This window comes from Fistularia commersonii, chromosome 5, assembly GCF_037954325.1.
Source record: "Fistularia commersonii isolate RoL2024-O1a breed Wild chromosome 5, RoL_Fcom_v1.0, whole genome shotgun sequence".
Classification (NCBI taxonomy): Eukaryota; Metazoa; Chordata; class Actinopteri; order Syngnathiformes; family Fistulariidae; genus Fistularia; species Fistularia commersonii.
The window spans coordinates 15,354,964-15,379,704 of NC_141288.1; the positions used below are offsets into that span (position 1 = coordinate 15,354,964).

General features: G+C 39.0%; 2 protein-coding genes across 9 annotated transcripts in view; one reads left to right on the top strand and one right to left on the bottom strand.

The window, feature by feature from the left end:
* The window catches only part of cerk (ceramide kinase), a 51,415-nt gene extending 40,520 nt beyond the window's left edge, over positions 1 to 10,895 (bottom strand). For all 3 annotated transcript variants that reach the window (XM_086146988.1, XM_086146987.1, XM_086146986.1), the window contains exon 1: positions 10,700 to 10,895. In XM_086146988.1, the coding sequence (XP_086003114.1) occupies positions 10,700 to 10,844 (145 nt within the window). In that variant the 5' untranslated portion in view covers positions 10,845 to 10,895. The remainder of the gene's footprint in view (positions 1 to 10,699) is intronic.
* A 1,949-nt stretch (positions 10,896 to 12,844) lies between these two features.
* The window catches only part of tbc1d22a (TBC1 domain family, member 22a), a 124,715-nt gene continuing 112,818 nt past the window's right edge, over positions 12,845 to 24,741 (top strand). For 5 of the 6 annotated variants that reach the window (XM_086146997.1, XM_086146994.1, XM_086146993.1 and 2 more), the window contains exons 1-5: positions 12,845 to 13,037; positions 13,489 to 13,545; positions 14,770 to 14,953; positions 15,253 to 15,505; positions 19,314 to 19,496. In XM_086146997.1, coding sequence (XP_086003123.1) covers positions 12,976 to 13,037; positions 13,489 to 13,545; positions 14,770 to 14,953; positions 15,253 to 15,505; positions 19,314 to 19,496 — 739 coding nt within the window. In that variant the 5' untranslated portion in view covers positions 12,845 to 12,975. The remainder of the gene's footprint in view (positions 13,038 to 13,488; positions 13,546 to 14,769; positions 14,954 to 15,252; positions 15,506 to 19,313; positions 19,497 to 24,741) is intronic. The other variant, XM_086146995.1, reaches the window with a different exon arrangement.

Below are 24,741 nucleotides of genomic sequence, written 5' to 3' on the forward strand. Positions count from 1 at the left end.
GAAAGTAAGCTTTTCAGGAGCTGATGGGGGTGGGGTGAAAGGATTTATTTTTTTTAAACATCTTGAACTTGTTCGGTACATTCGAATATTTTCTTTGAGGAAAAGCAGCATCGCTTCGGTACCACCCCCCCCCCCCCCAAAAAAAAGTGGCAGTGAGTGGCGCCTTTTAAAATGTTACATCTTTCACTGATTTTCATCACTTCAGAAATGCCATTCACCGCCAATAAATCCGTCTCTCGCTGCAGCTGGCCCACCAAAAAAAGACATACATTGGAGAAGTATTCATTTCAGGCTGTGCTGAGGCAAACCATAAACAATAGTATTTTCATACAAACAATACAGACAGCATAAGTGATTTTAAATTGTGCGCCCTGTCTTTATCGACAACCAAGCAGGTGGTGGCTTCTGGGACTCCTGCCCAAAAAAATTCCCTCAAAAGCACCAAGTCTTTTCTTCTCACTGACAGAAAGTGCAAGTCAATCGAAGCGGATGCAGCGTGCCATTCAGTTTAACTAGGCTGAACTTTGACTGCCGCGGCTCCTCCAAACAGCAGCGAGCACAGCATACGCTAAGTTAGAAAGCTCAGGCTCACTGGGCTTGACAGTGAAACAGGCAATTGCAGTGAGCTCCCGTCTCTAGTAGAGAGCGAGGAGAGATGAAGAGGAAGAGGAGGCAGAGGGAAAGGAGGAAAAGGAGATAAAAACCTGCAGAAGAGAGATGATGAGGAGTTGGATAGGAGGAATATAGGGATCGGGGATGTATCGGGAAAGCGCGTGATTGGGTGGAAGAGGAGAGGGAGAGTATATGCACACGAGGAGAGAGAAAAAGACAAGGGGGAGTACATTTTGAAGTGAAAATAGTAAAGGAAAACTATAGAAAATACAAAAACCGCCAGGTGAGGACATTTCGGTGTGAGAGATGATCGGGAGTTTAGAAAGAAGCTGGGAAGTAAAGGTGACAAATACCTTCTTCATGTTTCTAGTGTCTTAAAGTCAGAAATCTTGAAGTTCTTTATGTTTCCTTCATTCAACTGATGACGTTCTGAAGGACAAAGTGGGAGCTGGTCGGCTGGGATTATTTGAGAAGACCTGTTTTCACTAAATAAATATCACTTGAGTGCATTTTCATTGGCAGGACTGAAATTCAATTCCGGCCTACGTCAGGTTGCATTATCGAGGATAGTCGATTTTTGGTTAGAGCAACTTTGGGTATTATGGGATGAATTTAGCCTTTGAACAAGGAGACAAAGGCACTCATTCAAGTACTGCTGTTCAAAAATCTTAGCTATATTGAGTAAATTACATTATATTGTATTAGTATGTTAAATTGAAAAGTATTTTAGTAACAGCAAATGGTAGTAAAAGTAGATTACATCAGCTATTAAATACATATTTCCACAAATTCATCTATTACCCATAAATCTTTAAATGTTTTCCAAGATTATTTCATGGGGGATGCAAATTTGAAAGAATTTAAACGATCGTAGTGAGGTAACAAGGTGTGTTAATTTTCCTGTGGGTTCGAGAAATTTGAGACTTAATCGCAGTGCTTTCCACTAAACCAAAAGATCACGCATAATATAGCCAAGGTGAGCGGAGACAAAAATAAGCACTGCAAAAGTTTGATGTAACTTTAAACTGCAATACGCTTTTATTGACCACAAAGGAGGTCATTCTTTTTCAAACACAACTTTCTAGCCAAAGACTATTATTCCTTTACTGGGACCATACTATTTCAAAACTGCAAAGAACAATTAAAAATGCGAGACAAAAAAAGAAAAACAAGAATCTGGGTGTTGAAATCTTAATAACCAACAACCAAATACTCTGTGTGAATACGCTTCCATACAAAAGAATATTATAACTTTTAAAAAGAGTTTTGGAGGAAAAAAAAACTTTAAGAAAAGAGCTTTTTCTCGAGTAATCCCACAGCTAAAATTGGTGAGAATCAAAAATTTAAATCTTGCTGCTCTTTCAGACTTTTACATTTTTTTTTAAATTTGGACAGAAGGGATCGATGTATAATAGAAGGTATCTTTTGGTATCTTGTTTGTTTATCAAATACCTAACACCTTTAAGGTACAGCTTAACAGTAACTGAACTAAGAATTATGTGTAATTTACATTTTCTGCAGGTTGAATAAATTACAAGTTATCTTTTTCGGTGACGTTCTTAAGTTTTTTTTCTGAACAAAATATGGCAAACTTTTTTAACCCATTTCTTTTCTTTATGTAAGTCTATGTTAACCTTCCCATGGGTCTGACTTCTCAGTGAACAGATACTCGGAAGCAGTATGTTTGAATACAACAAGAACTGTAATAAAAGTTATATTTATGAATTCAATTAACTTAGCAAATTAGCAAATTTTAGACAACAACATCCACTCATGCTTACTTTCCTTATATATAAGATATATATAAAAGCTTCCCACTATATCCTAGAGGGACTCTACACAGTCACCAGTAATATATAAAAAAGGGGATGAAGCAGGCAATGACTGTATGTGACTTGTAATGATTAACCAGCGGGAAAAGAGGTTGGATGTTAAATTTGGTGAGACGAATATGTTATCAATCTTTGATTTTTTACTTTTGGAGCCTTCAGATCACAGGGTGCCACTGGTATCCCCATGCCACATGAGTAGGCTCAACTCCATCAGTGTAACGTGGATATAATTAATATATGTATTGAAATTCACTTGATTTTTTTTCACACCAGTGAAAATTTCATTTGCAGTATCTTATACATTTGGAGACTGTCAGCTGAAAACTTTTTTGGGTAGTCTTACTACCAAATTTGTAAGGAAATGTTGCAAATTTTGATTGACTTTTCAAAAATTCAACAAAACGATACATTCATTTGTGTATTTTTCCAGCCAGAGCTGGTTAACTTGGATAAGAAGTACCTGGCACAAATTGTCATGTGACCTGCCATTACCCATGCAGGAAAAAAGATTATTTACTTAATACATATCAGAGACGTTCCTTACTCACATGCAGTAAGGAACATATGCATTTTGTTTTCATTCATTTTGAAAAGATCGCAGTTCTTTCAATCTGTTCACACCAGAGCCGATGCCAGAGTAAAGCGACTGAGGGGCACCGGAATAGCCCGGGAGGGCCACTGACTTCTGTTGCATTTTCAAACTCAAAAATCTGATGAAAAGTTACGTGTTACAAAACATGGCTTGCCATCAACCCACAAACATAGTCGCAATGTGGAAATGAGCTGTCAAAATAACATCCAACATATCGGCTTTTAAATCTGCTGTTGCAAACCACCTGCTCCATATCCAACAGTTAAAAGCAGAGGGTTTTCTTTTTTTTTTCAATTTCAGTTTGGTTCAAGATCAACTAATTGATGTAAATCTATCTTCCCTTCGTCTGCAGTTTGGTCTCAGTGAAATTAAATTTCCCACCGTTAGCTGTCACCTTACCATGGTGGAGGGGTTTGCATGTTCCTGGGAGCTATGCTGTCAGGGGCTTTATGCTGGCGAAGTGGATCCACTGGGTTGTGGAACCTCAGATCGAGGAGGCGCAGTGTGGTTTTTGTCCTGGCCATGGAACAGCTCTATACCCTTGGCAGGGTCCTCAAGGGGGCATGGGAGTTTGCCCAACAAGTCTACATGTGTTTTGTGGATCTGGAGAAGGCATTGACCGTGTCCTGCAGCCCATCCTGTGTGCGGAGGGGGGGGGGGGGGGGGGTGCTCTGGGAGTACTGTGTACCAAACCCTGTTTTACAAGCTGTTCGGTCACTGTATGATAGTTGTCAGAACTTGGTTCGCAATGCCATTTGTAAGTCTGACCCGTTTCTGGTGAGAGTTAAACTCTGCCAGGGCTGCCCTTTGTCACAGATAACTTTTATGGACAGAATTTCTAGGTGCAGGCAGGGCATCGAGGGGATCTGGTTTGATGATGTGGTTCTGTTGACTTCATCAGGACATGATCCCCAGCTCTCACTGGAGCGGTTCGCAGCTGAGTGTGAAGTTGCCGGGATAAGGATCAGCACCGCCAAATCTGAGACCATGGTGCTCAACCAGAAACGGGCGGAATGCCCATGCCGGGTCAGGGAAGAGATACTGCCTCAAGTGGAAGAGTTCAAGTATCTTGGAGTATCTTGTTCATGAGAGAGGGAAGGGTGGAGTGGGAGATCAACAGGTGAATCAGTGAAGCGTCAGCAGTGATGTGGACTCTGTACCGGTATGTCGTGGTGAAGAGGGAGCTGAACCAAAACGTGAAGCTCTCAATTTACTGGTTGATCTATGTTACCACCCTTACCTACGGTGACGAGCTGTAGGTATTGACCGAAGGAACAGGACTGCAGGTTCAAGCAGCCCAAATGAGTTTCCTCCGCAGGGTGGTTGGGCTGTCTCTAAGAGATAAGGTGAGCAGTCTGGTTATCCTGGAGGAGCTCAGAGGACATCTGCTGCTCCCCCGTATAGAGAGGAATCTGATGAGGTGGCTCGGGCATCTGGTAAGGATGCCTCCCGGGGGAGGTATTCTGGGCATGTCCATCTGGGAGGAGGCCATGGGGAAGACCCAGGTCACGCTAAAGATAGTCTGTCTCCAGGCTGGCCCAGGGGTTTTGGAGTCCACCTCGAGGAGCTGGACAATGGGGTGGTGGGAGGGGGGTCCGGGCCTGCTCCGGCTGCTACCCCCACGACCCGACTCCTGATAAGTGGATGGATGGAAATTAAATTCCGAGGAGTAGATCTGCATGATCCTCTGCTGAAAGCCTCAGTTAGCAATGCCAAGGACACAACATCAGATGGAGATGGAGGTAAGAATTTCATGCTCCCCCACAGACATTTTTCAAAGAAATACAGGGAGGAAGTGGGAATCTAAATATTTCATAATGAATACATATATATATATATATAATTCCTAAGTTGTACCATTAAAATAAATCTTCTGAGACCTGCTAGTTTTCAAAATCTTTTAGATGATCATGCTTGTCCTGCTTCCTAAAATCAAGGAGGCATCCCACCTGACAGGATTACACCGGAAATTCTGGGCTGCCACCACACCCTGTTATGTCACCGTTACCGTGAGTGAATTCCTTCTCACATGTGGACTCCACCCAAAAACTTGACCTCATCAGCGTAGTAAATATAAATGTTTAGATATTTGGAGTTGAGGGTTCATAATTTGATTTTTGTCAAATTTAGCATGTTTTTACATGGTCGGATTCAAATTTTCTGTTTGTGTAAACTGATCCCTGATGGCCGTGCCCGGCTTCACCTCCTCGTAGTCCTCAACACAAAAACAAGCTGCCATCACATTCATATTCCTGTTGTTGTTCTCTGAACCCCTCCCTGTACACAATGCATCAGTATGTAATCCCTTTGTTACAGAGGTTTGGCATCAGCAATGTGTTGGAGGACAAGTCAACTCAGGCTTAAAGAAATGCTTGTGCTTTTAAATTCCCCCACACTATTATATTATTTTTGTCATTCTTAGTTTTACCCTGACATGTTGCGGTCAGGGTGCCTAGCAAAAAGAGATGGAAGAAAGGAGTTATTATACCAAGAATGTATAGCTTAAAATCCTTGCAAGCTGTCACGATTTATATCCTCATTGTATGTGACTCTGTATGTGGATGAAATATTGGGCGTTTTGCATGAAATTACTATCATGTCTTCACCTTGGTTGATAATTCAACATGTAATTACCAATTTTTTCCCCTTGATCAAAGATGCATTTTAAATTAATGTCATTACATAAAGACACGGCGTGCATTACTGGCGTAAAAGTAACACAGACCTCCGCAGTTCACCCAATCGCCTGCTGTCGTTTTCTGGCAGTGTGCATTTCTCTCCCTCCTTCCCTCTGCAGCTGTCTCTCAACATACAGACAGGCCTGTGCATTGAGCGCCAGCTTTTAGATTACAAAGCGCAGATCTGCCTGGGTACACATGGCAGCGAACTGTCAAACAAGACATGTGCATTTCTCCCAGGCACAACGGTTTTGCTAAGCCAATGCTTAAGCAAACAGATGGGGAAGAAAGGAAGAGGGAGGTGGAAGGTATTACTAGAGAGCTTCACTGGGATTGCAGTGATACTGCTTGTACACAGTGCCTTAAAGCAATGATTCCCATAATGGGCGGCTGGAAGATACAGCCGCAGATCGTTATTTTTGGCATCCGAGAATTCGTTTTACTGTTTTTTGGGGGAGAATTCGAACAATTGATTCCCACAAAAGCTTTCAGTGCAATAAAATATGAATGAAATGACAGGATGTAATCCTCAAATCACTGAGCGAGGCCTCTACAATCTACAAGAAATTTCCAGTGTTTTCAAACATTTCTCAAGTAACATGAATTCAAGAAAATACCAAAAACAAGTCTTATGATTCACTTTAAAATTAGCAAATATAAAGAAGAAATCAGCAACACTTAAGCAATAAATAATGTAAAAATATACTAACTTTGATTGTCCCACAATAGGAAGATTTCAAATTTAAATATGAGTTAAAATATGTGGTACAGATTGACGATTTTTGTCCTAATTGCTTCAAAAGATAAAAAAATTAGATACAAAAGCGAGACAAAAATCAAACAAAAAAAAGGCTACATTTGAAATCTGGGTAGGACTAATTCTGTGATATGTTTTCCCTTTCATAAAATAAAGTGGCAATAATTTTTCAGACACATTAATTTAAAAGCTTTGTTTTGCTCAAGCTCCATGCTAAGTTGACCCCACGAAAGACACTTTTGAACTTGGGATCTATGCAAGAAGAATAACAAATGAAGATTTGCTTTATTTGTCTTGAACTAATAAGGCCCAAAATTCTAAAATTCTATTTTTTCTCCTATTGTCTTCCAAAAAAATGAGGAAACAGACATCAAACTAGTAAAAACTCAATTGTGTTTGACTTATATGATGTTTTATTCTCACACAAACTCATTCAGCTCTCAAAAACCGCCAGGACTCACCAGAGGTCTACAAAAGGTCGACGCACAAAAAACATGTAGCGTATCTCCTCCATTCATAACTCAGTACATGTTGCCTTTGCAATAGGATTTCAGTGGACCTACGAGGGAAATGCCATGAATCTGATACCTTCTTATGGCCTGGATATACAATCGTTCTTATATTGCGGTAAGGGAATCGGCGTCTGGAATGTATCGGATCTGTATCCTGCTGTGGCGTACGGTAAAGCAAATATCTAAACCCCCCCGGCAAAGAGATATATCCTGGCTTATGGGGTCTGAGGACATACTACTCACTAAGCATAGTGATTTGGAGGAAAGAGAGATCTTCTCTGAAGCTTAAGCCATGATTTATTCAAGTTTTTTCCACCAATACGGGACATTGCAATGTATCATATTAGATACTTGGCCGTTATGTAGACATGGGGCATTAGCCGACACGCGCAGAACGTGCCACCTTTGTGATTGAAGTGTGTCCTTTACAGCAAGTATGTGGCCAAACAGGGCGAGCTAGGTTGTTTTGATACAACCACTTAAAATGTTAAGCGGTAACATGTCTCCATCAAAGCAGCAGGCAGGAGTGATTTTTACCACTCCTCTTGCATTGACAATAGTTACTTTGACATTTATGAAAATAACTTAGGCGAAAAGAAAGCGAAAGTTGTACTGCATGATTTGGAGCCAATACTAACTTTTTTTTTCTTTTTGGAGTTTCTGAGAGAAATTCTCAATTTTCTCCTTTTCCATAATACTTTTACACACGCAGTGGCAAATGTTCCTCCACATTTCTCCCAATGGGCCATGCTTTCGTCATGTTCTCATTTTCTAAAATTGGAAACTGATTTTCTATGTGAAAGGGAAAAATAATCCATCCCACACCTCACTTACATATTCAACTGGATTATCCTGCTGCTGTGGGCACTGAACCAGTGGCTATTATTTCAAAACACCCAACATCCAGACAAATATTCCAAGCATATTTTACCAATTAGTCTCAGACTACTGCGAAAAAAAAAAAAAAAAAAAAAAAAAAAAAAAACATAAATATGAAGCAAATGCAAAGTTCACACTGGCAGGGAAGTGTGGAATGATGTGCAGGTCATGATGCAATGTGTACTCTAATTCCAATTTATATGAAAAAAAAAAACCTAAAATGCTTTAATTGTTTTATTAAATCAATCATCACACACTGAACCGGCTTAATCCAGTGGACTGATGCCTCCAAGCTGGATTCCCGCTTGTAAACTAACAAGCTTCTGTCTCAAAGATCACAAGGAAGGATTTTGATGTAACCGAGTTGAACATTGACTCAAAAAAAACAAAGGCGTCATTGCGGGTTATTATCATACACTTGATACCGCTTTGCAGAAGGTCACTGGCCAGTTTTTAACTGGAGTGTGTGGAGCCAGCTGTAATCATGCCATTTGATACGGTGCAGTAACTGCAAACCACAGAACTCATCAAAATGAACAAACATTAGCCATCGGGGGTCAGGACTGAGTGAATGTTTTTCTAATGCAGCAATTAGAATGTGCAAAAAAATTCAACCGGCGCGTGTCGCAAAGGCTGATTCAGTTTGAGCCTGGATTCCGTCAGGCTACATTCTATCCTTGCAGGCCTGATTGTTGGCAGCCCCCTAATTTAGTAGATATAAAATATTCATTAAAAGTGAAAACCAAAAAGTGACCATCTTGCTCTTCTCATTACAGACCGCTGCCTTGTGTCTGTGCTTTTTTTATTACAACACGGAGAAAAAAGTTTATTTTAGAGTAGATGTCATGAAGAGTTGTTCAATGAAGGAGCTGTCAAAATGAATCTCAAAACCACCTTCATCTTATTGGCATTTTTTAACAGCCGTTCAGAGGAGAGCAAGGGCCGGACGAGGGAATTCGGAGACGTGTTTTCTATTATTGAGCCTCCAGCAAAATCCTTGCTATGAAGTTCTTTCGTCTCACTTTATGCGGTGAGTAACACGGAAGAACTTCCAAAGACTGTTTTTAATCGGCGTGTTGGGGCGGCAGGGCTGCTACTGAAAGAAAAATACTATCGCGAGGGGGAAAAAAATTCACAGAATTTTAAGCAAAGATATATTTTCAAGTGGATATTTTGAGCAGATTACATTTTTTTTTCAATAAAAAATGCAAATTTATATTTATGTGGTTTAAAGAAATAAAGGTGTACAAATTACAGTGATCTCAGCGGAGGATTTGTTAAGTTCTGGTGCTGGCCTGCAGCACTAAATACAGTCAATATAAAGCTAATTAACTAATCAATAACAATCAAGGTCTAATGACGGTAAAAAAAAGGGATTTTCAAGTCGAGCAAAACTAACCTTCCTAACTCTACTCTTTGGAATCCTAACTGATGTGTTTCTCAAAGGTAACAATTATATGTCATTTTTGACTGCCATACAGAATTTAAGAGTCAATAAAGAAGTCCTTAAAAGTTTGTTTATCGTCACGTTCTCACTATAGGACGAAGCCGTGTCTCACCGCAACCAAGTCCCACAAAAGCATTCTCTTCCAACAGAAAATGTCAAATTTAATATGAAGAAGCCGTGTATTCATAATAATTTCTTGAAATGTTAAGTGTTTTCTGGTTTAGTCATAATGCAACCCATTACATATAACAGGTGATAACAACAGTGTGGCCCAATGTTACAAATGTTCAAGTATGTTCGTTGCAGTCAGTTGTCTCCGAAGTTGAAGTTTAACAACAAAGTTTGCAAACTTGTTTTGCTGGTGACCATGTCGTAATTTGTTTGATACAACCACTTTTACACACCCCTGGAAAAGTAAGGGAGGCAAGCCTAATTTGACTTTGGACTTTAGCGGTATAGATTAATTTGCAAATTAGATGCAAATTAGCTCATGGCTACAATCCAGAGTGGTGTGTTAACATGCATGTCTCATGTGTGTTCATTATCATGCACTGTCCAAACAAACAAACAAAAATAAATAAATAAATAAATAAATAAATAAATAAATAAATAAATAAATAAATAAATAAATGTGATGAACATGAATGTCACAAAGAAAAAGTGCAAGACAGTGGTGACAGTGGCGAGACCAGGGAGGCTGTATGGTTCAGAAACAGGGACACTGATGGAAAGACAGGAAGAAGAAGTTGAGATGAAGATTTTGAAGTTCTCTTTGGGAGTGACAAGGATGAATAGGATCAGGAATGAGTCCATCAGAGGGACGGATAGCACATGTTAGATGTTTTGGAGGGACTGGAATGGTTCGGTCATGTACAGAGGAAGGATAGTGACTATATTGGTAGATGGTTGCCTGGATTGGAGCTGCCAGGCAGGAGGTCTGGAGGAAAACCAAAGAGAAGATTTAATGAGAGAGGATATTAAGTTAGTTGGAGAATAGGGTTAGATGGTCGCTGTGGCGACCCCTGAAGGGAAAAGCCATAAGGAAAAGAAGAGAACGTCAGAAATAAAAAGTTGAACTCATTTTTGTGAAGTCTGCTCAAATACCTCCCGATCCTTGACCAAACCTGACTCAAGACACTTACTACGCACTCTGATGTATTTTTGACTTCTGAAGAACTCGCTCACACAGGTCACTGAATGGATGACCTTTGTGTTGAGGTGACATGTCAATCAAATCATGTCATATATCAATAAAGTGTGAGTGCACGTCCGCATGCATGCGTGATTTTAGAGTTGTAAGAACCCGCATGACTTGATTCCGTCTCTCAACACGATTGCGTTAATGCAAAGTTCGATAACTGATCATTTTTTGTAATTTGAGTATTCATACCTGGACCACAGACGCCGATGCCACAACCACGTCTTCCGCCGCAGTCGGTGTCCCTCCACGCCAAAACCCCGCGATCGAGAAGAACTTCTACCCGCTTGTTTTTCAGGACAAACTGCGACGACAGTAAACTTGGTCGTGAGTCCATGTCGGTTCAACTCCGCGTCGGCCCGCATCCCGAGGAGCGCTCGGCGTCGGAGGAGCGTCAGGCGGAGAGTGCCTGCGCTCCGCCGGGCCGGGCGGCCCGACAGAGCAGCCTGGCGGAGGAGCGCTCACGGAAAAGATCGTGTGGATGCAAGATGATTCACTCTATTTGTAAACCCAAAACCGGACGACTGTCCAGGAGGCTTTTCTATTCTCATGCATACACGGGTGAATTATTAGAACAAATGAGTAAAACAAAACAAAAGCTAAAGTTGTGGGGGGAATTTTTTTTTAACCATTGCTCAAGACGAGTCTCCCCCCACTTGTTTCTGAAATGTTTTGTTATGATCAATTTGATTTTTTTTTTCTTATATATACAAGCTAGAACACATGCGGTGCTTTGGCTCAATTTTCGAACATGGAAAACATGTAAGAAATTGTGTTGCAGTTGAAAACTTTTCATCATTAGAAAGTAGTAACATTAGACTCAACTGGCAATACAGTGTCTAAAAATGTAAAAATTAGTCTCATTTTCTCAACTGTGCAGTCATTTTACCAAACCACTTGTTTACTAATCTAACAATAAAACGCTTGATAGAACAGCAGTTGATACTTAATAGATGACTCTTTCCCTTCAGGACTTCTTTTATACTTTACATTTATAATTTTTTTTTTTTTTCGGTATTAATTCCCGATTTTGTTGACACGTTTGTTCAAGTTTCTTTGGCCTATGAAAGAACAGCTACACATCCTTTCCTTTAAATCACATTTCAACACTATGTCACACTTTATCAAGACATTCAAAATGTTAGAACTATTGTCTTAAAGAGTTATTCCAGAATCTATAGTGTTATTTCTGTAAATGAAAAGCAAACTCCCTCATGTGCCAACACAGATATCAGTTACTTTTCCAGTAATCCCAATGCCCCAACAGCACTCAAGAGTTTGTTGTTGTTATTAGTCCACAGACAAGCAACAGAGTGAGGACTCTAATATTTATCATCTTTGTTTCAATTGCGTTTCATTTCTGCCACACAATCACTGCATCAGCACAATCTTTCAAATCTCGTTATTATAATCCGAGGTGACTGTCACCATTCCAGCGTGTTCTTGGCAGATGAACCACATGACCACCATCACCAAGCAAGACATTTCCCAATATGTTGGGTAAACAAAATTGTCTGGTGCCAAGGAAACTGAGCTTTTTAAAATGCACTTGTTTTATTTCCGCTTTCATTATCTGGCATGCAGCTATAGAAGTTTCTCAAGTCAAATATCGAGGCCAAACATGAACATAGGTTAAAGAAAAAAATCAAAACAAAATAAAGCTATAATTTTCATGTCGCTATCATAGGTCATTATAGCATGAATTGAAAGAATAACCATAGTATTCGATGAACTGACTGGTTGCAATTAGTTGTGCCTGTTTCTGTATTTGCTTTGACTTATTGGCCCGTGGTGGTACATATTCATTATTAGAAGTTATCATTGATCAATAAAAGTGTTGTAAATTTAGAGAACTAATTTGTATTCTCTGCATTTTTCAATGTATTGTAATGATATATTTGACAAAGAAGAAAAGGCAAAAACAAGTATTAGCTGCTAGCCCAGTACCGCTAAAATCTTGGTTTGTGTTTGGTTTCTCCACTGATTTCACCCCATAACTGTCTCCAAAGACATTTTTTTTGTTTTTAATTTTAAACATACTTGCCTTTAATTTGTTCTTTACATATTTGAGATATGCCCTTCGATTTCATCTGAGATTTAATTATTCCCTTTATGGTATTATAGATCTTATGAAGATTTAGCTCTGTCTCAGCGGTCCTGATGCTGGGGGTCTCAGGTTTGATTGACACACCACTTTTCCGTCGACAAAAGCAGAGACCGCGGGTCCTGACGTCACCTCTTGTCAAACCACCCAATGTCGGATCTTACTTGTGATTGGCTTGGAGTGAAGAGATGTCACAGCAGCCAATCATAACCGTTCTTGCTCGGCGATTAGGCAGTACCAACATGGCAGCTTTCTGAGTTTTGGTGGAGGGAGCCTGGTGTAAATAAACAAATATTCAAGGTATTTTAAACAACGACAACGTTTGGTTGTTTACGTTTAGGGCCTCACGGACCAGAGAGGGATAATGTCGAGTGACGGAAATAAAAAGCAGTTCTGGAAAAGAAACACAGCGAAGGTTCCTGGCAGGTAAGTGACGTGTTCCCTTCTGCTGGCTAATATAGCAGCGCTAGCATAATTCACTGACACTGCACTGTTGTGCTTTATAAATAACCCTCACCCACACTGCCTGATCAGCGTTATGGCACTAACTACATGTTCCATTCAGTGTCTGCTGTATATTAATTTGACAGACATAGTTTATATTGCTATTAACTGGTTTATAAGATACGCAGCTAACATAGGCTAACACTCAGCAATTTTCTCACATCGCAGTCATAGTTGTCGTGAATCATCAGCCATTGTGTCCAATGATCGCATTGATTTAAGAAGTAAACAAAGTCGTTTTCATCACCCATATGTTTAGTTGTGTACCTTAAAGGGATGAGGGATTTTAGACTCAGAGGCTAACATTGATGTGTCGATAATTAGTTCTGTATGAAAGGTATTTCCTTTCTCACTGTCTCCTCCACTTCCCCAGCATTCAGCACGTGTATGGCGCACAACACCCACCCTTCGATCCGCTTCTTCATGCGAAGTGAGTTAAATGTCATTTTGTTAATTTGTATGGGTAGTTGTCAAACTACAAGTTGATGGTGGGTTTCAGGTGAATGAGAACACTTGAGCCTTTCGCTGTATTTTATAGTTGTAGTTTATCTATACAGTTCAAAGGAGGCAAAGGATGGAACAAAATGCCCCCTGCACTCTTTAAAGCGGTCATGTCACTTTTGAATAATTCGATGAGGGTTTTCCAAAAATATCAACAAATTATTTGTGAAATCTTATGGGTAAGATTGTGTTTTTGAATGGGTGTCCCAACTTCTTAACTACATCTGGCACCCTTACAACATGGCCTTCCTCGTTTTCATCAAACACGTGCACACGCAAGTCAATTTTTGAGCCAATTCTAACTTCCAGGGTGACACAAATAATCAGACAGGAATGTGAAAGGGCCTGTTTGGTACTACCATTGACACCTGACACCATGTATTGAGATTTGTCCATGACTGCATCATATTTAAATGCTTCCTTTGAATGCAATTGCTCTTGCTCTGTGACAATGAAAAGGGAACTGAACCTTCCAGTAAACAAAGCTGTTCGATGGTTGCAAGTAGTAATTTAGACAGTTTGAGTTTTTCATATTTTTTTTCAGGGCTTCAAGATTACCTCTGCCTTCAAGATGCAAAGAATTATGAATAAAGAGCCAATTATTCTTTTTTAATAATTTTCTTTCTTCGAACTGTCGTCTAATTATTTCTACAGAGAGTTTAATTTATTTGGTATTTTGTAAAGAGTATAAGCCCAGACACTCTATTTGTCTCCCAAGTTGCAATGGAGCATTTTGGCTCAGTATGGTAATAGAGAGAGAGAGGGAGGGGTCGGCTAAGTGCGGAAGGAGGATCAAAGAACCCTCTTCCATCCACAACAAACCCCCTTTTTTTGCATTTTTTTTTACTGAAACAAATTATATTTTGGGTTAATTGGAAATCTGTCCAATATTTCTCACCCTGATTATACAAAAAAACCCCTGACAAATTCAGAGAGTAAATAAGTCTAATGGTAAAATATTGCCTTCTTGGACATTTTCAGAATTTGTCTATTATTTTGACACTAGGTGTAAAGGGTTTGAATGTATAGATGTTCTGACTTGCAAACCAATACCTTTGTTGTCGCTACATTTTCATTGCATTAAAATAGTTTATTAATTTGTTTCTTTTTCTGGTATTTAGTGTCATGACTTGTTCTTTTCTCTTTTAAATAGCTTGATAAAAGCCGGGAACAGGGTTCCCCCAGCCACACCAGGCAAGCCCAAGAAGGCTACCACCTTCCAGGAGTTTGAGAGCATCACAAGTGATGCCTGGGATGTCGGGGATGATGATGATGAGTTGTTGGCCATGGCTGCACAGAACCTCAACATTGAGGTGGTTATGGAGACGGCTAATAAGGTAGGCAGAAAATGATCGTCAGAAAAAAATGTGTAGGTCAGTGTTTTCACATTAATATCTTACATTAACATCCAGTGGAAATAACTGTTGGAATGTTTGGTTTGGAATGATAGGTTTAAATCTGTAGTTTGAATAATGCTAAAAAGTTAAGTCTGGTAGGCCCATAGATACTTGCAATAATACAAAGAATCTTATGTGAGACAACTTTGTTTATCAAAGTATGAAAGTACTGTATTTGAACATGTTTTGTTACAAATCAGCAAAACCTTCAGCCCCTAATTGTTTTGTCCACCGTCCAGGTGATCGAGAATCACAGCAAACAGCAGGAAAGACAGAGACAGGACGAGACGTCAGAGCTACAGCAAAGAGAAGAGGAAACACAGGAAGAAGTTGTTGAGGAGGAAGAGGATGACGACGAGGAAGATGAAGAAGATAGAGTGGATGGGGGGGATTTGACTAGCCCAGAAGTGTCGTTTGCCTCCCAGAGCAGCCCCTATACTGAAAGCCGTCTTGTGAAATCCCACAGCGAGGCCCCAATCGGGTCATCGAAAGGTTGGTCAAAGCAGTTTATTTTCATCCAAAAAAGTTTCAAGTTCGCTTGCATGATTTAAAGCTACATTCTCTGCTTTTTCTTTAAAATGCTCGCCCAGTTGAATAATAAGTGGAATTGGAAGTTCAATTTAAAGAATATTTCTATGCCGTTACCTTTTTTTTGTCATTTTTCATAATTTGAACTAAGCAAAAGAAAATTAAATGCTGTGGTGTAGTTTCTCATTCTTCCTCATCTCCTCTTTCTGTACTTTTCTTGAAGTAAAAAGATCCCCATCTCTTTATACTCAGAATCTTTTTCTCCTGACCTTGTTCTTTTCACCAAGTAACTGCTAGAATTGCTCCACATAGTGTTTCATTCTTTCTTTTTGCAATATCCTGAGGTGATAACTGGCATTGTGACTGATCTTGACCTATTCTGAATGATCAGTTTGGCCCTTTACTTCCTCTGTGTTTTCTCCACCCCATTATCACTTTACTTTTATTTCTGTTGAGGCCTCTCAAGAATACTGCTTTTTTAGCAAAATGAAAGATAGACAGCAGACTTAAATCGAAAAGGCACTGTAGAATCAAATTTTACTTGAAATGAAACAAGATAAACTGCTGCAAAAATGTGCTACATCAGTTACCTATCATGCTTGACCCAGTAAAAAGGTGGTAACTCAACAGCAGTTGAATTATAAACATAAACTAATACAATTAACCTCCATGAAATCCACCAATTAATAAATGACAAATTAAGGAGCGGGATATTTTATTGTTGTAGTCATGTCAGTAAATCGCCTTAGCATGTTCAGCAGAATGATCGGCAATGTGATTGTTCCTATTTTGGCTTATTGTTCATGTAAAACTCAGTCTTTGTCACTCCTAGTAAAGAACTTCCATACTGAAGTCATGGCATAGTGTGTGGCTGCCCTACGCCATCACTTTTACTTAGGCCATTTGATGAGGACCCAATCGCAATGAGTTTGCTTAAAAATTGTCCTTGATTGTTAAAAACATGAATAGATATGATCGAAAAGGCATGACTATGTTGTTTTTTAAATATAAAATAATCTTACATGTTTACTTTTTTTCAGAATGGCATTGTCTTTAAATTCTCTGGTGTTTTAATCTGATTATTAATTTATTCCATTACATATTTGGATGTAAAATTCCAGTTGCAAAAATTTTACCTTACCATATAAGAAAAACATTTAAAATTAAGTTATAAACAAGACAAAAATCATTATTTCAGTTTTGATTGTGAGTACGCTTTGATTAAAATTGGGATGAGGGCCAAAAAGATCAATTCCATACATATCCTTATTTGTTACAGAGCTTTTCTGTTTTTCCTTGCAAGGATATGATGGGGGGGAAAAAGGTTTTCTACAGTTCAACAGTATTTGGTGCAGATGCAATGCAACATGAATGATGAATGGCTAACCTTTGGCCTTTATGGCTCTGTTGGTTGTCTGCCATTCAATATTCAGTAAGTTGCTGTAGATCTTGATTGCCTAAGTTGTGAATTGTCTTCAGACGATTCTTCTTACTCCTCAGAGGAGACATCGAGGAACCATGTCAGTTAATTAGAATATTTTCGTTTTTTTTTTTCCCCGTTGATATGCACATATTGGTAAACCACAGATGTCTCTCTATATCTATATCTATATCTATATCTATATCTATATCTATATCTATATCTATATCTATATAAATATGCTTCGGCGGGGCTTCAAAGTGTTTTCTTTATCCTCTTGTGTTGTCCCCCCAAATACATGTTGTATAATGACAGCATTGCTTCAGTTTAATTAGATAATTGTAAACGACATGTCTTTCACAAGTAGGCCAGAACATTTTAAATTACATTATTTCATCATTCTTGGCACTGCATTGCAAGAGAGCACATTGACAGCCGCTGGTAGTCCTGAAGTTGTCTGGCAAGAAAGACTCTTTGCCACTACAAATGTTTATTTTTAGGAGGATGATCACCAATTTTAACCGAGTTGGCGTTTTCTTTTATGGGCTTCTTAAAAGAATAAATCAACTATAAAATCTAAATCACACAAGAGGCTTGATGACATAGAAGCTGCCGTAAGCTTTAAGATATTCTTTTTTTAATCTTGGTAAGTATGAGTAAAGCATTTACGCACATACTTTTAGATTTTATTTGTTCCTGTTAATTCCACTTTACTTAAATTGCGATGGAGCGTCAGTACGACTATATCACGCTATTTCCTGAGAAATTCTGGAAGTACTTGACACAGAGGTTTGTGTGCATCACAGCAAATGTGAGGATACCTTTCCACATCTAGGCTGTGATTCCACCAATTTGCTCATAACTTGTATATGAAACTTTTGTTTGTGTTTAGAAATACGCAACTCTTTTCTTGGACAGATGCAAAGGGAAACTGTGGACCACATCTGACTATATACCCGTGATGGAGGCTTACCAGTTGAATGGCAAAATATTTTGTTCCCGCCATCCCAAAAGTTTCAGTTCAAGATACAAAGTCCTGATTTCATATGCACAGCAAGGAAACATGCTTCTGTAAAATGAAATTCTTTCTTTGCTTTCTGCAGTGAATGCCAAATAGTATAATATAAGTATAAAATAGATACATAATTGTACACAACAAGCCACTAACAGTTAGTACTCAGTCCCAGGCCAAAACAGCACCTCCCTAAAGAGCAGTAGTCACATTGTATTTAGAATTTTGCTTACAGAGGTTTGATGTTGTGCATGGCTTGCCTTTGCCTGAGTCCCTCTCTCTCCATGTGATATGGATTATACTTGCATTGGGAGGAAAAAAGCTATGCATATTTTATAATATGTCATCTTCAATAACTAACAGAGACATTTGAAACTTAGCTTTAAAGAAAATCTCCATAAGTAAGATTGAGCTATAGTCACTCACAAGAATTTTCACAAAATTTTACTATGAAGCAGTGTTTTTGTATTGCTGAATTCAATCTGTGCATTTGTCTGTTAAAATTTTCAATCATCCTTGTAACCTTCGCAGAGCAGACCAACATTTATTATGTATTTGCATGTTGCTCGAGTGACAAATGTTTGTGTCCGTCACTCTTGATCATTTGAGTCTTTGTCTGATACAGCGCAAAATTTCAATTGAATGATTAATGGCATTTCAGTCTTTGTATTTTAACAATCACATAAGCAACAATTTCTGCAATAATTGCTTTTGTGGTCATGTTAAGTATCAGTTATTTGTAATCAGTGTTATTACACTGAACGACATCAAACATTGTGTGATAATGACCATTCATAATAAAAATATAAAAAATATGTAATAATCTAAATTGGTCTTTGTTGAATTAAATGGACGCAGCATAGAAATGTTTGTTCCTTCTTATTTTTCATTTATTTATTTCTTTATATAGTATGTTTTTACAGTAAGATATAATTCCCCAACTTTAATGATGGTGCCATCATACATAACATTCTTTTTTGGCAAAGGAACCAATTCAGCCTGTTGATATATTACCAGAGCCCAAGTTTTGCTTGTCTAGACCTCAAACAGCCTTCTTGAGGTCCTCAGAGAGTGCACTTCAGGTTCCTTGTGGATTAATGACGTGTGGGTCTCGATGGCTTTGGTAGTCCCCCACATCAAAGGAGAACAAATTATTAGTATTTTTTAAATAAAAGACCGTATTGATTTATCCAAACGTGAAATATGAAACCGTTCATTTCCACATATTTTGCTATTTATGAAAAAAGATGCTTTCATGTGCTGCGAAGTATGAATGCTCTCCATTTGTAGCCTGTTTGCATCTCAACTTTTGCACTCTGATCTGTTTACACTTCCACCAGATGCAGCAAGTGAGCATGCAGCTCTCCACAGACAGCGATCTCTGCCTCACCGGCCACCCGTCATCCCACTCGTGGCTCGTATGGCTGACCAAAACACATCTGGTACTCTGGCCATGACTGAGAGGGAAGCATCCCGTCTGGACAAGTTCAAACAGTTGTTGGCGGGTCCCAACACAGATCTGGGTAAGAGATACTTGGGTAATCCACTTTTCTCACTGTTGCTGTTCGTCTTTCTTCCATTTTCAGACGTTAGCTAGCATTGTCGTTTTGTATTTGATCTCCAAGCATTACAATTTTCATTTCTTAGCATAGCACCCTTTTATTTCTAACTCTTATTTTGCTTGCATTCAGTCAGCCAGCTGTGCTGTGTTTTTAACGATGCCGTGGGTTGGGGGTGGTGGTGGGGGAGTCATTTGGCCATCTGGTCATGCAGATTATGAGAGGAAAAAAATACCACTGACAACAAAAGCAAATGACAGGCCTTTGTTCTAAGCGAATGACAGGCCTTTATGTATCCATCCCCAGAGACTTTGTTTGCTACCACTGTCACTCCAATGACCATGAAATCCTTGCAGACTTGCTTCTCCTCCACTGACTTTGTACCCTCTGAAACTAAATTCGACACCAACATGTTGCATTAAAGATTCAGCTTGTAAACTGTGTTCATACTTGCTGTAAGAGAACACAGACGACCAAAAATATCTTGGTCAGTATGATACTGCAATAACCACTTGCTTGCTGTAACAGCAGCATGTCTACATTGTTTTTGATACCACTTTGGAACATTTTTCAGGTTGGCAGGGTCCTGCTACTCAGCAGCTTTGGTCAACTAGCTTTGTAAAAAAATGATGAATCTACACTGGAAAGAGTCTGTTCAAACCTCAGAAGATCTTTGATAATTCTGAAGTTTGGTTGGGTTTTGCCCATTTGAATGTTCTTAATGCACTGCCCTCACTGATATGTTAGTTCTGCACTTACCACTTCATTCAATGAAGCATGGTTTCCAAGAGTGTTTACAGGAGCACAATTGGAGGACCAGCACAAATAGGGGGGGCAACAGTAAAATAATGTTCGGGCTGTAAGTAATAATATTAGATTACATGTAAACATCCATGTAAATTCAACAAATAAAGTACTTCCGTAGCACACACTCGCCTTGTGTATTGAGGAGCATACGGGTAAAGTCATTTGAGGTTTATGTCACATGATCAGGCTTAGACTCTTAAAAAAAAAAACAACACTTTATATTTCAGGTTGCAACTTGTGTCCTCCAGCAAAGGAACTTTCTTTTAAAAACTGCTTGATTCTTCTCTTTGAACCCATTGTTACTTGAATACAATCCAGTGTATAGTGGTACTTAGTTTTCAAACATTGAATGTACATCTGCCATCCTTAAGTGAGCTTTGAGTGTTTATTCTTCCTTGCATGTAATGCATATTGGCCTTGCTTGATACTTGTTGAAATGTTTTCTTGGAAAGTAGCAGTCTCTTTCAGGAGATGTGAAATGTCCTCAAGTGGAGAAATTCAAGTCCGGTTGCCACAAAAAGGTTTAGATGAGAATTAATAATGACCTGGCTGACTGGGAACCTCCAACTTAATTGATAAAGATGTACACATTAGGAAAATCTGATATGGGCTTTGCAAATAATATCTGACATGACAAACTCAATATGAAATAAGAGGGTGAAAGACAAGTGTCTTCGATATTTCATCGCTGAAACAAATACCTTAACCCTTGACTTAAATTAGATGGACACAAATACTTTAATATTTAAAGCAGGCCGTCTAAAATAAGTAATCTATCCAGACCTCTCCCCTTTATATGTAAAGAGTGTTGATTTCTTATTGGTTCTTGATACATTTTATTCTAACTTTTTAACAGCTGTCGCTAAAATGGTTCTCCTCTTTTCATATTTAAACTGTATGAGCATTTCCAGGGCATGAAACTTCCCTTGCCTGATAGTTTATGGATTTTATGGCCTGACATAGGCTTTATTAAATCAGAAAACGGCAAAAGACTATTTTCAGGTTGGATGGAGGAGGGTGACTGTGGAGAAAATGAAGCTCCACAACCCTTTCCTGCCACAATTTTAGTTCCCTTTTCCTGGTGAGTTTTGGTTTCGATAGCTTGTCCAAATGAGCTTGCATACTGTTTCTCCTGCAAGAGAACAGTCTATTCAAAAAAATTGCAGATTTGCAAACTCAGTGATTTATAGTAGTGCTGTTCCATAGATTCGTGTTTAGTGCTACTGGTTCAAATGTCACCATGTGTGCAGTGGAATAAGAACTTGATATTGCAGGACAAGAATACAGAAAAAGGAAAAAGAAAAGAAATTTTGGGAGTTTGTCTCGCTGACAGTTCTCTTTATTACTTGCTGTTTCTTTCAACCTTCAAACTTAACAGTCAGGCCATTGAAATGATTGCAAAAGCAGCAGCATGAAAACCCATAGTAAGCTTGACATTGCTGTGGTTAAGTGGAACGAATATTAATGCTAATTCTGTCGGGCTGAGACCTAAGCTAAGACACCAAACGAAGTCCCTACGCTTTGAACAAAATATTTTTGAAGTAGGTTGTCACATATTTACCAACAAGAATTGTTGTATTAGTTCGACCCAAGTGACAGATTATTAATTTTAAATGTAATCGAGGATTGACATTTACACAAAATGGTATATAGTCTTCGCAAAAGTGGCTTTGACAATGCTGCTTCTGTTGACCTCAATATTGACAGCCATATAGTTTAAAATCAACCAAATCATTGCAGTCGCATCACTGCCTGCTGTATTTCCACCATCATTGTCATCATCTACATGAAAACATTCACGATTTAAACCACAGGAGTCACAAGCATGCATAGATTAGTATAGGGAACACAGATTTTTTAAGTATTGGATGGAATCCAAAAAGGAGACGCTGGATTTTTTGAAAGCTGGAACGGCCTTGCCCGAAGAGTCCTACTATATGTGTGATCCCCTTGAAATGTTTTTGAGTAGAACTGTCTAGTTCATCAGCATTAGTCGACAGTGGTTATGACCTGCTTGGGCTAGGTGGATCCTGTACATCAGCTCAAGTGTCTTGAGATGTCTGCCTCAATTAGGCCCTGCCAGGCATCACAAACCAGCTGTCTAAATTTAGTTTGTTCTATGTGCCATGATTAGATAGCCCAGAATGGGTGAGCCATTCTGCCAGCTGCTGGCAGTATGAAAGATGAACTTCATTCATGGAACATAATTAAGTGAAGGATTGGGGTGGGGGGTGTTGGGGAAATATAGAGGGATAGGGGCAGATAAGATAAGATAAAATGAAAGTTTAATGATCCCCTTGGGGAAATTGGGTCATTGCGGTAGGGTAAAATATGATTTTGATGGAATACAAATAGCAAAGATTTTAATGTTGAATCATCATTTTAATGATGATTTGAAATACAGATTATTATTTAAAAAAAGACAAAACATTCGCATCAAAACTTGGGTGGTTTTCAGCTGTAAAATCTATATGGGATTAAATATGATAAACTTTGTGTCCTTAAAGTGAGGTTGTTGTACCTTTAATCAGTCTGTGACACATTTACATTCGGAAAAAAAAATCAGACACATACCAACAGACATTGTCAAGGGGAAGGAGACCCTCTTATGTAGAAGCAAAACTCTTCCGACTGTCCTTGAACTCAATGAAGGACTTCAGGGATGATCCATTGGGTGGATCTTCACTTGAATTGTGTAATTAATTGCCTAGGCAGCAGTGTTTTTGGGACAGGTCCCTTGACATGGGGACCACATGTATGTTTGTGTCTCACTCTGCTGGACAATGCAGGAATGTTTATGTTTGCTCCAAAATAAAATTACTGGGCTTTTGCTAGGCTTTGAGTTGTTTTACACGTCGGACCATAGGAAGGTGTACAAGTCATGATGAAGCATAGCCAGAGAACTATTTTCACAGCTGTTTAGATCTTGCTGCTGTTTCGCCCAATGACATACAGTTATGTGTAAGAATATTTGAATGTGGCAGAGGAAGACAATTTTGAAATATTTTCTTCTGCCCTCTCTTTTCCCTTATGACTCTTTCTTCTTTTTTATAGTTGATCGTGTAAATTCTGCCCATCTTGCATTTGTTATGATCTTTCACATCTGTCAGCATCTCTTTCTCTTTTTTTTTCCTCTTTCACATTCACTTCCTCCAACTGTTTTTCTCTCCATTGAGCCCTGTGTCAGGTTGTGACAGCAGTCTGCTTAGCATGTAAGGTCATATAGAGGGTGATGACCCATGTGTGTGTGAGAGCGGGGTGATTGATGTCAGGTTGGTCTTAGCTAATTATTCCTGATGTCCTTAGGCAAGTCTTCTGTCAGTTGTGTGAAGCCGAATACTGTACCCACTGTAGTCCCAGTGAGCAGGGAGATATGTCAAACTGCACATCACCGTCCACCTCCTCAGTTTCATTTGCTTTAAATGTAATTGAACAGAGCAATGGGATGGGAAGAGATTTCTTCCTGATTAGACAATTACTAAACCTGCGGTTAACATCCACAAATCCATCATGAGTCCATTTTTCCAGAATCAGGAGTATCTCGTTGATGGTTCAGATATGTTACTATTGGTCATGCATATTTTTTGGGTTTGTTTTTAATGGGATTTAAGTCAAATACCTGACATCTGACATGAACCAGTTATTTGCTAGATGGCAGAAATCCTGCAGTTGCTATGGCAATGGCCCTCTCTCTTCTTCTCTGTCCTGGCAATTTATAGTAAATCTATCTCCTGTTTTCTCTTGTCATCAGTTTCTTTGTTTGTTTTGCCTTAGTTTTTTACTTTTGTCTTTCTGGCTTTTATAGGTGGATACTAGTTTGAAGTCTCTATCTTCATAATTTAATCATACACAAATCCAGAACGATTATAGAATGTAGGTAGTAATACATTAACAGTAGGACTCAAATGATAATGCAAAAATCGGATAGTAAATGCTAAAAAAATGTGCCAATATGAACACGCTTCTGTTCATTTTGTTTCTTTCCCGTCCATGAGTCTGTACTCTCTGTTGGGGGTGCTGCAGCCATTTGTTTTACTTCCACTACCTTAATGTGCTTCTCCCCAGTTGGTTTCAGCTTCATCGTAGCAACTGTAGTTAGAAGGCCATGTAGCAACCAAGGCCTCCTAACAACACTCCTGTGCCACAATCTGCAATCCTGCTGCACATAAGTTATCATATGATGGGCTTAGTGTCAGCAGTCTTTCTTAAGCTAATAGGCACCATTGGAGTGCAAAGGGGTGAATTCAATTTAAAGTAGTCCCAATGCTTGGTTTGAAATCGCTCTTTATTTATGTGTGACATTTTCAGAGTTGTCCAGGTTTAGAAATTGCAGAAGGAGTGGTAATGCAGCATCAGAATTGCATTTAGTCTTAGATAGCAGCTATTGAAGGGAAAAAGAAAC